We start from the raw sequence: 15,927 nt of genomic DNA, 5'->3' as shown, positions 1-15,927 counted from the left end.
TCTGGAGAGTCTGGAGCCACTCCGTGACCTTAATGTGCTTCTTTGACCACTCGGAAATATTTTTATATCACTGCTAAGCTGGAAGAACCATTCAAGGCCCATCTTCAGTGTTCTGGCTAAGGGACCGTGGTTTTACGATACACAAGTCCCATCTCTTATCCCCTACAGGGCAACATGAAGTTGTCCTGTGTCCTTAACAGAGAAACAGTCTCAAAGCGTAATGTTTCCACCTCCATGCTTTACTGTGGAGGTGGTGTTTTTGGGATATACTCAGCATTTCTGTTCCTCCAAACACGATGATGCCAAAGAGGTCTGTTTGGTTTCATGTTCCCACAACACTTTCTCCTCTGAATCACATTGTCACGGTCCTGGGTCGTTTCACCCAGCGTTTTGTGTTTAGTATTATTCTTTTATGTTCTAGTTTATTCTGATGTTGGTATCCTGTGTCCTCCCCCGGTGCTCTGTTCGTGTCCCTGACTTTGTCCTGTTTTACTCTGAGGGTCTGTCTCTGTTGTGTCTAATCAGGTTCAGCTGTGTCCTCCTTCAGTGTGTCATTCCCCTCTCTCTCCCTGCATATTATGATTTCAGCTTTACTAGTTTTTTCCAGTTCAGGTTTATCTTAGTTCCTGTCCTCGCCACCTCCGTTGTATTATCTTTATCTGTATTATCGCCTCATGTAAATCAAAGCTCACCCCTCACGTCTATGTCAGTCCCTGCATTTCGGTCCTTTTTTTCACAACACCATACACGACTGCTGCTGCAGCTGCGACACACGTTCACTGGTGAACGTAAGATGAGCCTGCGCACCTGCCTCCTCAACAAGCTCCTCTGGTGCAGTTAGTCTGATTCACCACATTTCTCATGATCGTCCTCACACGAGGCAAGATCTTGTAGAAAGCCCCAGACCGAGGCTGATTGATGGTCACTTAACATTTCTTCCATTTCTGAATAACTGCTCCATTATTATGTCAGTCATCTCACCTGCTCATCGAGCTTTTTTGCTGATGGCATCGTAGCTCATTTCAGCCTCCTGCAGGTCTACGATCTTATCCCGACCTCCAGCTCTTTGGTCCTACCGACGGTGGAGGAGAGGTTGGAATGGCAGAAACTGACTGGACTGGTGCCTTATACACATATCAAGCTGAGATCGGGAATAGCTCTAAGTGATTGCTTGTAATGTGTGTGCAACACAGGCGCACAGACCTGGGGAGGAACAAATCCTTATTTCACTCAGTGACATGCAAAACAGTTCAGAACAAAGTCTTTTTTCTTGATGCTTGGCTGATATTCTGGCTCCATTCAAATAAAACTACAATAAAAAATTACACTGATCTCTTACAAAAGTTCATCTTGTAGTTGGTACGCTCTACATTGTGCTGCAGCCCATTTGCATTTTACAGGTTTTGGACTCGTACAACTGTCATTAACTCAATGAAAACACTACAATCCCATCAAGGGAATTTCCAACCTCCTGACAGGCTGAGGAGGAGGCTTCCCACAAACATTCACATGTACACAATGAGGAAAGAACGGCAACATTTGAAGAGTGACACAATCTTTTTCTTTTATTGTTGGATTTCGGCATGGTGAGGTGAACCAGAAGATACAAAAACCGTTTTTGATGACAGAGGGCTCAGCTGTTTATCTAAATGCTGAATGACTTCTGTTCTTCTCATTGGTTAAAACCACCTAATCAAAGCTAAGACATGATGCCAGAGTAAACCCAGCCACGAACGCTGTTTAATGCAGTTACAACGTCTGTGGATACCAAAACATATGCAATTAGGAAGCAAAGTATAAAACACACACGCGCGCGCACACTACTCGAGTTTCAGTGGTGCAGTGCAGTGAAATCCATCAGTTTAATGTCTCTGCACGCCGTCCATGCAGAATCCACAACACGAGCCGTCACTTCTCCCCTCAGCAGACGCTGAATGCTGGGATTGAGCTGTGGGGTGAGGCTGTTTGTGGAGAGAGGTGTGTGTGGTTGCACGCCCCACACAGCCTGGAAGTGGTGTACGTGTGTGTGTGGTGTAAGGACACAGGGAGGTCTCGGGAGGGTTTACCTGGATGACATCACAGCCTCAGTGGAAGTTTCCCCGGTGTCTGTGCCGAGGACTTCGGTTCTGAGGCTTACACTGCAACAGCAGAGTTCCTGTTCATAATACTACTGAGGAATCAATGTTGAGTCCAGACATGGAAGCAACGGAGGCAAGTGTGCTGTTGCATGCCACATGCAAGCCGTTAACCCAGCCGGCGCCAACAGCAGCTGGAGAGCGCCAGCCTCTGGACGCTCAGTCGGACAGAGAGGGCGAGCGCAGCGACCTGCCGCTGGCCGGGCTGTTGCTGTAGGTGTGCGAGTTGTCCCGGTCTCGGTCCTTCTCCTTGTCCTTGCTCTCATGTTTGTGCTTGTGCTTGTGCTTGTGCTTATGCTTCTTCTTCTTCTTCTTATGCTCATGGTGATGGTGGTGGTGATGGTGGCCGTGGTCGCCTCCATGCTTAGAGGATGAGGAGGTGGTCTCTTTGGGGAAAGATGGCACGGGTGTGGCAGGCATGGACAGCAGAGCCTGTTCAACAGATGATGGCTCTTTACCTGAGATGAGAAAGACAAGTGTCAGATTTAAAGCTGGGGTGTGTCAAAGGCCTGTTCGTTGCCACGCTCTGATAGCTGGCTACCTTTCTCGTGCATCACTAGCAATACAGCGAAAAGCAGGTTTCTTTTAAAAACAGTGCAGTCAGGCAAACGTGATAACCACTACACGACAGAAACTGCTGTCGGTCTTACGTGCTGCACAATAATATTCAGTGTTTACTGTTATATTCACATAGATCATCGCGATGATGTTGTTTATTATGTTGCTCTTTTTTTGCTCGTTTTCTCTTTTTTCTTTCTCAACAGGTGATCCAGGTGATCGATATTTGTGTTTTTTTGTCTGTTTGTTTTGTTGGTTTTTGTTTTTTGCCCTTTATCACCGTCCCTCTTCCCCGCTCTTTTTCTTTCCCTCTTTCTTTCTCCCAGTCATGTCTGTCCCGTGTGGAGCAAGTGAAAATAAGATAAACAATAAAAGGTGAATCAAACAGACCAATACAGCGAGGCTGGGATGGTCCATTTGGTAAAGTAAATCCGGCATCTTTCTTCGCCTTTAGACAATAATTCTGATGACAAAAGAGCCAAACGGGACAGACGGGAAAAAAGAAGAAGAAGAAAAACGTGCAGTCAGTGCTGTGTGCATAGCCCCAAATACACAACAGTGCTTTGACAGTTTTCCTACTGCCGCCATCTTTGGTAACTCGAGGCTGCTGTGGCTGCTTCAAAATCTGAGTTGAGTTACCAGTTTAAAATTCTGACTGGGAACCTGCAAATATTGACCTCATTTGTTACTCACTCCAAGTTTATTTGCAGAGCAAGTTTACTTTCTACAGAAACCCAAAAAGGTCAGGTTTCTGCAGGTTTCTATTCCCTGGCTGGACTCAACCCAAACCAGTGGCCCGAGCTCCCCTTTAGGTTCAGATTAAGGCTCTTCAGCCATCAGTGGATGTGTTTAATAATGCCCCAGATGTCCTGTCGAGGTGGCTCTTCTATGTTCTGCCATGTGTTTATGGAGCGGCTGTTTGGTTCCTCCAGTGTAGAGGGATGAACAGTGAAGGCTTCTACTGCTTGGGTTTGGATTTTGACCCAGGTATCATCCATGTAGCTGTACCAGTGGTTAGGCTCTGTCCCTTTGAAGAGCCCAGAGCTTCACTTTCCACTTCCTCCTTGTGAAGCTTGGCTACAATGGGTGATACTGGAGATCCTGTGGCACAGGCATGTTTTTATCTGGATTCAGCATAACGTTGCAGACCTTGTTGGAGAAGTTAGTGGAGTGTTTGATGTGATGGGGTGTGTTGCCCACAAGTGAAGCTAGGCTGGTGTTTGCAGAAAGTTGTAGGTGGCTGAGTTTATATTGCTAACGATGGCTCTGAGTGGAACTCCACAAGGGTTGAAATACCTGGTACTCTTCACCGTGTTAGAAATAACGAAGCCTCGTGGATGCGAGGGGAAACGTCTTCAAGACATTTAAGGAAGTCCAGTCACTCCTTCCAAGCGCCTTAGCCTCCTATTCACTTTGTGTTTATACACCACTGCATTTATAATCATTAGTTATTATTAATCGCCCTCACCCCCGACCAGCTGAGGTACTGGTGCGCCTCACTGAGCCTGGTTTTGCTGGTTTCTTCTTGTTGTCAAGTGCTTGCTTGTAGGATGTGACGTGAATGTAATGTCCTCTACAGTGGTGTGTGTGTGTGTTCCTGTCTAGCTATCTTTGTGAGGACCAAAATCTGCATTCTGCTATACTTGTGAGAACCAACAGTCACTTGTGAGGACACACAACCCGGGCCGCACAAGTTTGAAGCCTTTTTGAGGCTCAAAATGTGGTTTTAGTGTCAGCGTTACAATTAGGTTATGTTTAGGTTTAGGGTTAGGCATTCGGCAGTGTGTGTGTGTGTGTGTGTGTGTGTGTGTGTACCAGGTGTAGAAGGTCTCTCCAGCAGATTTAGGTGATGGTGAATGAAGGCCTGACTGTCATGAACAGTTTCCATGTCAATGTCTTCATCTTCCATAGTGTTGAACTACAACAGAGCAGAAGTTAATTAGAGATAGTGAATCGTTCAGTTTCAATGAAAGCAGTTTTTATGGATCATAATGCTTTTGTGAGCCACTATAAAGAGGAGACGTTTCTTAACGTGTTATTCCAGATTTCAGTGGAACAGCCCATCGAGTATAAACTGCACAACAGTTTTGTTTAACAGACTTGACATGTTGGAAAGTTTTACTGTGAACAGAGACATTGTTAAGCAGTTTTGTTTTTCAGATTTGGTGGACAGCTTAACAGAGGTATAAAGCATCAGCAGTTGTCCAGCTGATCTGAAGTTACTACGGCTACAGTAGTGATGGCTTCTTGTTTAAATGTCCTGCATCACCACTATCACCTGCCGTCACCATCAAGAGACGTTGGTGTTTGGTGCAGATTATATTGTTCTTTTCTGTTTAGTGTTTTAAAAATATGGGTGATGAATTTTCCTTTAGTGTGTCATTAGCGTCTTACTCTGATCTTGTAGCGTGCTCCCCTTCCATCATCATCCTGCTGCTGCAGTACCTGTCCTGGCTCTGGAGGAGATCCCAGTGGGGTGTCAGCCTTCCTCTTCAGGCCCTGAGGGGGCTGGCCTACGCCACACACACCCAGTGAGACAGGATCTGGCTCGTCGTCCACCTGACAGACACAAAGAAAGAAATCAGAATGAGCAGCAGCTCCAGCTCTGACAGCAGGACAGGGCAGTAAAGTAGCTACAGCAATAGAATACACACTTTATTAGAGAACTGTTATAATTGCTATTAACATTTAAGCTAAATCAGCTCACCAAGTATCACAAATAGCAAATCCAGCTACACAAGGACTTGAAACTTGGTTGAAAATGAGCAGTTATGATTAGATTGAAGCATCTATGGGCCTCTGCCTGTGCATACATACCTAGCTCACATTACTGTTAGAGTCCACGTGTTTTTCAACACTGCCACTGTCCATCCAACAGTACGTGACTACAACAAGTACAGCTGAGTGGGAGCTAAGCAGTCCTACAATGCTACCACGTCAGGGCTTTAGTGCTAACTGCTTTGGCTGATGCTAGCTTGCACACAGAGGTTGAGCATTTGAAATGTGTCTCCAGTTCACTTTAGCCCTGCAGAGGCGATTTTGGAGTGTGAGGCTTTTATTTAAAAAGATTAACACCGTCTTAAAATGTAACATGTGCACGTTTCGCCATACTCGCTTTTCCAACGGTCATTTTAAGGTGTGGGGCCAACGTGTTGGTAGAAAAACTGGGGTTAAGGGCAGTGAAGAGGACCGAGTCCTAAAATTCTGGGCACTTCATGTTAAACAGAGTCATGACACACTTTACATGGTTTCAATCATATCTTTGAGAACCTGCAGACTTCTGAGTGTGCGCTGCAGTTAGCGTGTGTAATGGAGTGGTTCAATCAACCGCCGCAGAGATTTTGATCATGGACAAACAAGCAGAAGGCTGTTCTGTTTGGTGATTCTGGCTGACGCAGTGACGATGGGGTACAGCCAAATACTGCTGGCAGCATTATGCTGTAGTAGCCATAATTACACAGGGTCCAACCAAAAATAATACCGCTTTTATGAGGCAGCTTCTACGTGTGCGCCGTGTGAACGTTTCAGTGTGGCACACGTAAATCAAAAACGACTGAAGGAAAAGAAACGACCGCCGAGCAGTTAGTTGCTGACATCACCGCTGGAGTTAAAAACGAGTGAAACCCGACACGATAACTCATCACACCGTCGTAAGGCTGCTGGAGACACTTAAACCGCCAACATTTACTCCGCTCCAAGTTCAACTTAAGTTCTCAGGTTGGTCTTTGGACGCCTCGTCGTCTGTTTGGGAGCCATGCTTCAGAATATTCACTCACTCTCATCCTTAAGACACCAGTGTGCAGTGACCCGAGGTTTGTCACGCTGTGTGTTATCCTGCTGGAAACAGCTGTCAGAACATGGTACATAAAGACAGTGTGGGCATAAAGGATTTGGACATGGTCAGCAACAATACTCGAGTACGCTTGGGTGTTGAAACGATGCTCAGCTGGTACTACGGGAGAAGAAAGTGCCTGTACCGTGGTTATAAAGCAGGATGGATCCATGTTTTCTGATCCTACTATCTAACTGTCAAAGCAGAAACTCAAACCAAGCAACATTCCTCCAGTTCATCGGGGATCTGCTGTAGAGGATTACAGTCAGTGATCAAACGGTATGAGCGCTGAGCAACAGCTGCTTGGTTTAGGGGTCTGACAGAAAACTGTCCAGTCAGACACGTGGAAGTGGGAAGTTATTTATCAACCAGACCAAAAGTGATCGGTTTCATGTCGTTGTGGTGATGAGAGGATTATAAACTGCAGTTATTATGCTTGATAGAAATAGGTCTTCACAGCCTCCTGCCAACATGGAATAATAAACAAACTCTGAATAAGCAGCAACGAAGTCTTTAAATATGATCTGGAAAACACCGTATATGGACCAGTAAACTACTTTTCCTGAGATCCCTGAAAGTACAAGAACCCACAGTCCTCCTGCATGCTCACTGAGTGGGGGTAAAGGCAGCTTGTGGAGACGCCCTGGTGGCTCCAGCCTTCATGTCATACTGAGGATTTCGGCTAAAAACACAATCCAGTCTCAGTTTGCTGTTCTTAGCAGCCAGTGTGTCCTTTGCTGCTATCGCCCATCTGCTTCAAGCTGTGACGTGTTCTGTGTTCACAGACGACCAGGTTGGATATCTGCATTAACAAGCAGTTGAACCGATGTACATAATAAAGTGGGGAGTGAGGATCCAGCTTTCGAGGTGAAATACTTGATGGTTTTTACTTCCTGTTAGCTTCTTGGTAGCTGTGTAGCAGCTAGAATCCTGGGTTTGACTCCACTGGCCAGCCGAGGCCTTCCTGTGTGGAGTTTGCATGTTCTCTGGTTCCTGTGTGGGTTCTCACCAGACACTCCAGCTTCCGCCCACAGTCCAAAGACATGGATGCTAGGCTAACTGGTGACTTGACTGTGGTTGTCTGTCAGCCCTATGATAGGCTACAACCTGTCCAGAGTCTGCATCGCCTTTCGCACCATGACGGCGTGGACGGGTGGAGTTTTGCTTTTAAAAACAACAACATTGGCAATGAAGTGACTGCCCAACACTTACTGTTGCATAGCTCATGCCCACACCGTGGATGCCTATGCTGGCAGGCGTGTCCATAACAGCACCGACTCCCAGCTCAGGCTTGATGGTGGGATTAAGTACTGCTTTCTTCTCCTTCAGGTTGAGTACCAGGCCCAGTTCTGGCAGCGGAAGGCACGAGGGCCGAGTCAGACCAAACAACATGTAGTAGAGATTGACAGCATCGCAGCGCAGCCGCCAGTCATGGGACGTACCTGAGAAAGAAGAGGATATATTACATCTCCTGAGCCTGCTGTCGTACTCTCTAACACGGCAGCTTTGAGTGCAGTCGTTTGGAAATCTACAAGCATGTTACGTTTTTTTCAACGAGTACATGCCCGCATTTAATCCTGCATACTGCTCGACCACACGCTTTATTTGACATCCCCGGAGAGACAATCCCAACACTACTAAATACAGATAATAGGCTCTCAGTGACAGCAAGCCTGAATGTCTCATTATGTGAGTCATTTGAGTAGTTTGGATTTGGCATGAAGTAAACTCCAAATCTTGCTGAAGCCAGCAAACCAAAGGCCAGAGGCTGGCCTGTGGTTTTAGAAGATGATTGAAAAAACGACTAACAGCAGCAGAACGTCCTCTTAGTTTGTGTTCCCTGACCTTCAGTCAGTGAAACACCATCCTGTGTGAGTGTGCTGGTTTAACACACGGGGGGCTATGGAGAAAAAGGATTATAAAATGACCAACACGCTATCAGAACATGGTATTTAAGGTTACCACACGCCGGGCAGCTCGGGTTTCAACTGGCAGCCGCTCACACTAACCAGAACGGCAAACAGACATCGTCAGGAAACAATGATCATTAATATTTATGTCCATGCCTCAAACTTGTAAATCTATAAATTTAATAACATGTTGGAATAAAAGCCCAGAAGAACATGAAACTGTGAACATATACTTGTAATTGGCTTCTGACATGGAGTGTATTTTGTTTGGCAGACTAAACCTTTGGCTGAAAGACAGGACCCCCTGGAAGAGAAAGAAATAATGAAAACTGAGGACACAATAGAAAGCAGAGCTTTGGGTTTGTATATAAGCGCTGCACCAAGATGTAGACCATAACTAGTCAAAGGACCTACAGAAATCACATCCATGAAGACCTTTTAACTCTCACAGTTGCCAATATTGTTTGGTTTAAATTTGTACAGTTAGCTTCTTCTGAAGACATCAAAAGATGGCAGCTAGCACTAAAACACAGAAAAACAATGTTATTCATACAGCGCCCAATCACAGTCACCTCATGGTGTTCTATACTGTAAGGTCGACCCTACAATAATACATACAGAGAAAAACCCAACAATCATATGACCCCCTATGAGCAGCACTTTGGTGACAGTGGGAAGGAAAAACTCCCTTTTAACAGGAAGAAACCTCCGACCAGGCTCAGGGAGGGGCGGGGCCATCTGCTGCGACTGGCAGCTAACAACAACTACACAGCAAAGTCAGAAGGACAGCTAACTACACAAAGTCTAATGCAATCCAATGGAAGCAGGAAGCAGGATGGTAATGAGCGGCCACATGCTAATATGTTTGGAAGGGTTGCCAGGAGAAAACCTCTTGTCTCTAAAGACAACGTGGTGGCACAGAGCAAGTTTGCAAAGATAATTCTGGACAAACCTCTGATCATCATGCACAGCAGCATGTTTGGAGACCCTGAAGCTGATGATTTGCATCATCTTCAGCTTCCTCTCTGTATGACATTTGTGTCATCCCACTGGAAAATCCTATATTTTCTTTACTTAACTTCCTCTCACACTGAATACACTGAATATTTGTTTTAAATAAATCATTCATAATAAACAGAAAGATTTATCCATACTGAAACTGATGGTTTACTACAGCCACACTGAGTTGCAGAGCCACACCGCTCTCGAGAGAACCTCATGAAACTCCGCCTATTCACTTATTCTCTCTGTAGTGGACACACAAATCACAAGAAAAGGTTGAACTGAAGGATTATTTTTCCCCCTCGGTTCTCAACAGGATGTCCGTGTGGCTGTATCATTCAGGGTGTCAGATCTGCAGACACCTGTGTGGAGCTAAAGGTGTGTAGAAGGAATTAAACCAAGGCTCAAGGTCATTCTGGAGCAGAGAATATGCATCTGCAGTTTAATGCCACTTTACTTTAGTGCTGATTCATGCAAACTGGCAAAAGCTGAAGGTTTTCTCATTTTCTGGAAACCAGCTGACTGAGAGACTCAAGTGTTGCATTACCAGTTTGAAAGCACAAAGACAGAACCAAGTCTTTTGCTGTGATCTGCTGTAGAGGATTACAGTCAGTATCCTGTATGAGAGCTGAGCAACAGCTGCTTGGTTTAGGAGTCTGACAGAAGTCTGTCCAGTCAGACACGTGGAAGTTATTTATCGCAGCTTCATGTTGTTGTGGTGATGAGATGATTATAAGCTGCAGTTATTATGCTTGATAGAAATAAGTCAGTTGATGGTTGCACTTCACAGCCTCCTGCCAACAATAATAAACAAACTCAATGAGAAGGCCTTCAAACATTTGGAAAACACTGTAAATGGACCAGTAAACGACTTTTCTGAAAGAACCCCGCGTCCTCCTGCATGCTCACTGAGGGGGTTAAAGGCAGCATGTGAAGGGGCCTTGGTGGGGCATGCTGAGAACAACACAATACAGAGAGTCTGGGTTTTGAAACCATTCAGAGAGCAGGTCTCCTCAGTGCAGATGTAACGACCAGAAGAGAAGTGGTAAAAGTCTGGTGCTTTTTAAGTTCTTCAGTCCAAATACAATAATTTCTTTCAACTTAAACTTCCAAGCCTCTGCTGGCCGTGGCTCCGTGTACAGAGAGGAAACTTTTTAGCTCAAGTGACTTTCCTGGAATTGTGTCCCAGAGAAATTAAAGACAGCATGCTGTGAAGAAAACATGTTCTTGGTTCTGGTACATACAGTGTATATTAGCTGTGGGCGCAGTTCTTGCAAGAACAACTGAGTGAGCATTAGCTGACCTCGCCATCAGTGTAATTTGCCCTGCCTGTGGTTCATGGGTAGAGCCCACATCGTGAGAGGAGAAGGAAAAGCTACGTTGTAATTTGTTCCCGAGGAACAAAAGCCGTACGGCAGCAGACCAAAACTTAAAGCTCATTAATCAGACACACTGCTGTGAACCTGAGGAGACAGCTGTGCAGCCACAGAGCGAGACTGACGGCAGTGTGAGGCTGTCACGAGACAGGATCAGGTCCTGTGTTCAGTCTGGAAGCTGTGTGCCTACTCCAGCAGCTATTGTGCTTTCTTTCTGTCACACGTATACCGTTCCAGTAAAACAGGTTCACATTAAACATGTGTTCAAATAAGAGTTGTGCTTATGTGCAAGTGCTCCTTGTTAGTCTGCTCTAAAGTTTCATGCCATTTTTTCTGTGTGATGTCACAGAGTAGCTATTTATTTCTCCGTCATGGTGAGAATCAGGTTACGGACTTAAGGTTCTTCTCTGGTTCTCTCCGGTTAGACTAAATGAAACTCTCATCATGCTTGTCAGAGACCTGACTGCTGTTTCAAAGCTCTACAATGATTTTTAATGGCATCTGTTGCAGGTAATTGGTTTGTACCCATTGTTGGTATCTCTGACTCGGCACTTCACTGGTTTCCCTCCTGTTTATCTGAAGGACGTCCTCTGTTGGAGGAAGCGATTTCTCCTTTTACACATGGAGTTCCACAAGGCGTAATCCTGGTTGTTATTTTCTGTTTACATGCTTCCTTTAGCCGGTATCATTCTTTTTTTTGGCATTTCTTATTATTTCTATGCTGATGACATTCAGGTTTATGTGGCGTTTGAGTCACATGATGAGCTGGATAGGCTCTGAACTTTGACTCATATATAAAACTATACCAAGTTCCCATTTCTTTAATTTGAGGAATATTTCTAAATCGTGAGCTATATTCTCGTCCTCTGAGCTAGACAAAATTGTTCATCCATTTGTGTCATCGCACCTAGAGTGTATCAACGTGCAGATTTTACTTCTGATGCTTTACACTGGGGCTGGGTTTTGATGATCGATTTATCGATTAAAATCGATTCTCGCTTGGATAACGTGATATCGATTCATTAAAATCCTGATTTTTTTAATATGAATTTATTTTTCCTGAAACACCAGAATCTCAGGTGAAACCTCACAAAATATCAACAACCACCAAACATTTAAGACAGTAAATGAGAGCAGGAGCACGGACTCTGCACAGAGACGTGAACACAAAGCTCGACCCGCCGACGGATCAGAATCAGTGAGCTGTGACTTTCTCACCGACGCCACGGACACGGGCGGGGCTGAAAGCCGACAGCTCGCTGACTCTGATGTGTCGGCGGGTCGAGCTTTATGTTCACGCCCTTTTTGCGCTGATTCAGAAGCTGTTAGTTTATCTCTCTCCAAACAACATTGATCCAAACTAAGCTTCACATAAACATCGTCATGGACTCACTCTGACTTTTGCTGTTTTGCTTCCACCAGGATAAAATTCGCTTGCTTGTTACGCACAAGTCTACGTTGTTTACAGGCTGTCGGCCGCTGTTTTTCCCTTTTACTTACTTCCAAAAAGAAAACCTAATTTCTGCCGTTCAATACTGAACAAATGTAAACTTTTTAAAATTATACAAAATGCAAAACGCCGTGTCTCTAATCAAACCGCTGTAACGTCAGAGGTGATGTTCATTGTTGATTAATGGTTTTCTTTCGTTTTTGATCGACTGCAGAATACTTTTATAAAATCCCAGAACAGGAAAACCACCTTCATGTGTTTCTGTTTTATCTTCAGCTGCTTTGACACAAAGGCCTCTGCTGTGACGCTCACACCTTTGATAAAGTCTGGAAAGTGTCAGCTTCCTTTTTATAGATACAAAAAGATGTAAATGTACTGATCTGAGTTATAATATTTCTGACTGTCTGAGGCAAAATTTCCCAGATTCAAATCGAATCGATTCTAGAAATCAGGGACGATACCCAGCCCTACTTTACACGTCTTCATCCAGGCAGCAGAGAAAAGAGGAGTCTGTACAATCACAGTTTCAAGATGACCACTGTAGAGTGTGTTACAATTCAGTGTATGAAAAAGTGTGTAGTATTGTACTATTGTTCTACTGAGGAACCGTGTCGGACAATGATGGACAGAGAAGTGTTTTAGCTGAGCTTCTTCTTGTCAGAGCAAAGAGAGACACTATAATGTCATCACTTTACATTTGATTACGGGTGGGCAATAGAAACGATATAAATTTGGCCAACGATAGAGATTTTGACTATATCGCTCTATCGCTGTGTTGGTGTTGGCCAGAGGGGCCGATGGCGCGAAATGGCAGCCTGGCTTCTGTCAGTCTGCCCCAGGGCAGCTGTGGCTACAACTGTAGCTGCCTCCACCAGTGTGTGAATGTGAGAGAGAATGAATAGTGGAATTGTAAAGCGCTTTGAGTGCCTTGAAAAGCGCTATATAAATCCAATCCATTATTATTATTATTATTATTATTATCGCGTATGTTGATGATGTCATCAAGCTGCGCCTGTTTTGGTCGAAAGCATCGCAGCGGCTACAACCATTACCATCTGCAAATTATGGCGGGCGACAGTCACAGCAAAGACATGAAGCACTTTTGAAACATGGGGAAAGCCAAAACCTGCGCTTCCTCCACTTCCGTAACATTGATTCATTAATGCTGAATTCTCTCACAGCTGCTCTGTTCCCATGTTGTTTCATTATATTAATAACTAACCTCGTATTGTGGATGAATAATCTCAGTTGTTCTCCTGACTGAAGTTTGGCCCGTGTACAGCATCCTGCTATGCGATTGCATTTGTCCCTGACCACCAGAATCCCTCATGTTAACTTTTATCAAGTGGAAAAAAGTTGGCGTTCATCCTCCAGCTAATGTTATGCTAACATAGCTGTGTCGCTAGCAATCACGTAGCACAACATTATAAACCAGGTAGTCCAACTTCAGTAACCTGCAAACGCCACTGCTGTTTAGTTTTCTGTCTTCATTTATGTTGGAAGTGGTAGCAGAGCTGTACGTTTGAATTAGTTTCAAAAATCTCTCAGAACATGGTAGGTCATGTTTAGGTGTAAACTAGCGAGCTAACTTCCTGTTAACTTCTAACTCCGTTAAATTTAATAAATTCTGTTTTCATGGATGTAAAACTTAATTATTACACCTGGTAAAGCAGCAACGCTGATGATTTTATTAAAGATGAAAGAATTTAGACCGTTTTTAACTCTTAGTGTTTGTTTGACTTTGGGACCTGAAGCTGACGGAGTTTTGGACCCAGATTACTCCGCGAAGCTCCTCACTACGGCAGCCGTAATGCTCTGACGATCCATCAAGCAGTGCGGCTTACCAAAGTTGTACTAAAACATTTTTTAACAGATTTCTGCCCAAATCGGTTCGAGGTCAGTAAGCACAACCAGAATTCATACATAAGGCACACTCTCAATTTTTGAGAAAATTAAAGGATTTTAAGTCTTTATAGTGTGGAAAATACGTTATACAGAAGAAAAGAATATATCGTGATATATATCGTTACAGCACATGCTTCAAATTATACCGCGATGTGGATTTTAGGCCATATCGCCCAGCCCTACATTTTATCACTTCATCATATTAGATACTTGTATCATTAAACTCTAATCGGTTCATTCAGGAGTTGAAATTTGCCCTGAAACACTGCACTCAAGAACAAACAGCTAAAATTTAAACTTACAACAAGAGACTGCATTTGGATTCAATAAAGAGCCATGAACTAAAACCCTGAAGTTTGGGCACAGCAGAGGCCTGCACAGCAGGGGCCTGCACAGCAGGGGGCCACTAGCAATGTTTGTCTCCTGTGTTTCTTACCAGAGTTCATGAACTTCCACAGCTGGTCGACCAGCGCTTCGTTACACAGAGCCGAGTCTGTTGTCTTGGTGAATGGTGGATTCTTACAGAGCATACCCAGGATCTTATGTCTGTAGGTCAAGAACAGAAACAGATTTAATAATTCTACATATCAGGTACTCGTGCTCATTCCCAAAATTCCTGAAACGTGCCTGCTGTAAGTTACGTTTAGGAGTACACTACGCTGAATGGGACACATAAAACAAATGTAGAGGAAGAACTTAAGATTGTATTCACAGAGGGATGATGATCGTGAAATCAACAGAATTTAGGGATATATTAAGTCTGTATTAAAAGCATCATTATTAATGGCAAAGTTTCAGCCTTAACCCACTAGTTATGGAAGAGACATGATACACACAGACATATATGCATACATATGCTACACTCATTATAGTAACACATAATGATAACAACGTATAGCTCTAAACAAAATGAGCAAAAAGTGTCTTCCTCACTTGTGATGTGTGAATTCACAGTTTTGCTCTAAACAAAAACTTTACAGTCACTCTGTTCCCACAAGAAGCAGAGAAAATTCTGACTGGCTTTGTTGTTGTTGTTGTTGTTGTTGTTGTTGTTGTTGTTGTTGTTGTTGTTGTTGTCCAGGGGCTAAAGGAACTACAACCTCAGATTTTTATTTATAGCACAAAGTTGATAAAAATCTCAAAATCCAGAAAAGGCATTTTTATGATATGAGACCTTTAAGTAGAAGGAATTTTAAAGGCTTTTTTCACAGCCACAGATACCCTGACTTTATTATCACGTCAGGCGCAGCAGCTGCTTCACTATCAACACTGACTCAATCTCTCATCATATAAAGAAACGCAACAACAAACACTCAAAGAGTGTGAATTTGTTTCAAACATTTTAAGGTGAGGGTGTGACAAAAATGAGGTGAGTGATGTCTGACCTGACATAGTGAACTGGGTCATTCTGAGCCATGCTGAGCAGCCACTGCAGCTCCGCTGAACTCCGCTCCACTGCAGCACAAACACTCAAAATCACACAGGAATCATATCTGTGCTCAGGCTGTGTCAACAACAACATTCAAATTTGCATTACTTAATAGTGTGTCCTTTACCATGCCTCTACATTACGTTCTTGTCCTTTGGTGCATTAAACATAAAGGTAACGTCCATATTTGCACTCCTCAAAGGTTATGGATCACTAACATTTTCCAAACATGTCTTAAATGAACACTGAAGTCATTTTGTGTTTCACTGTGAACAATGGTGTTATAGAGGAACAGTTTATTCATATAGCACCAATTCACAAAAACAGTCC

At 43.9% G+C, this 15,927-nt stretch overlaps 1 protein-coding gene across 1 annotated transcript in view; it reads right to left on the bottom strand.

The window, feature by feature from the left end:
* Positions 1-1,538: 1,538 nt before the first annotated feature.
* The window catches only part of taf2 (TAF2 RNA polymerase II, TATA box binding protein (TBP)-associated factor), a 35,446-nt gene continuing 21,057 nt past the window's right edge, over positions 1,539-15,927 (bottom strand). The window contains exons 22-27 of the mRNA XM_080897613.1: positions 15,554-15,623; positions 14,605-14,714; positions 7,738-7,967; positions 5,088-5,252; positions 4,509-4,611; positions 1,539-2,593 (exon numbers count right to left, since the gene is read on the bottom strand). Of these exons, the coding sequence (XP_080753739.1) occupies positions 2,295-2,593; positions 4,509-4,611; positions 5,088-5,252; positions 7,738-7,967; positions 14,605-14,714; positions 15,554-15,623 (977 nt within the window). The 3' untranslated portion in view covers positions 1,539-2,294. The remainder of the gene's footprint in view (positions 2,594-4,508; positions 4,612-5,087; positions 5,253-7,737; positions 7,968-14,604; positions 14,715-15,553; positions 15,624-15,927) is intronic.

This window comes from Rhamphochromis sp. 'chilingali', assembly GCF_963969265.1.
Source record: "Rhamphochromis sp. 'chilingali' genome assembly, chromosome: 11".
NCBI classification, from domain to species: Eukaryota; Metazoa; Chordata; class Actinopteri; order Cichliformes; family Cichlidae; genus Rhamphochromis; species Rhamphochromis sp. 'chilingali'.
Note: the sequence above shows the minus strand (reverse complement) of the source record. Positions and strands in the feature narration are given on the sequence as shown.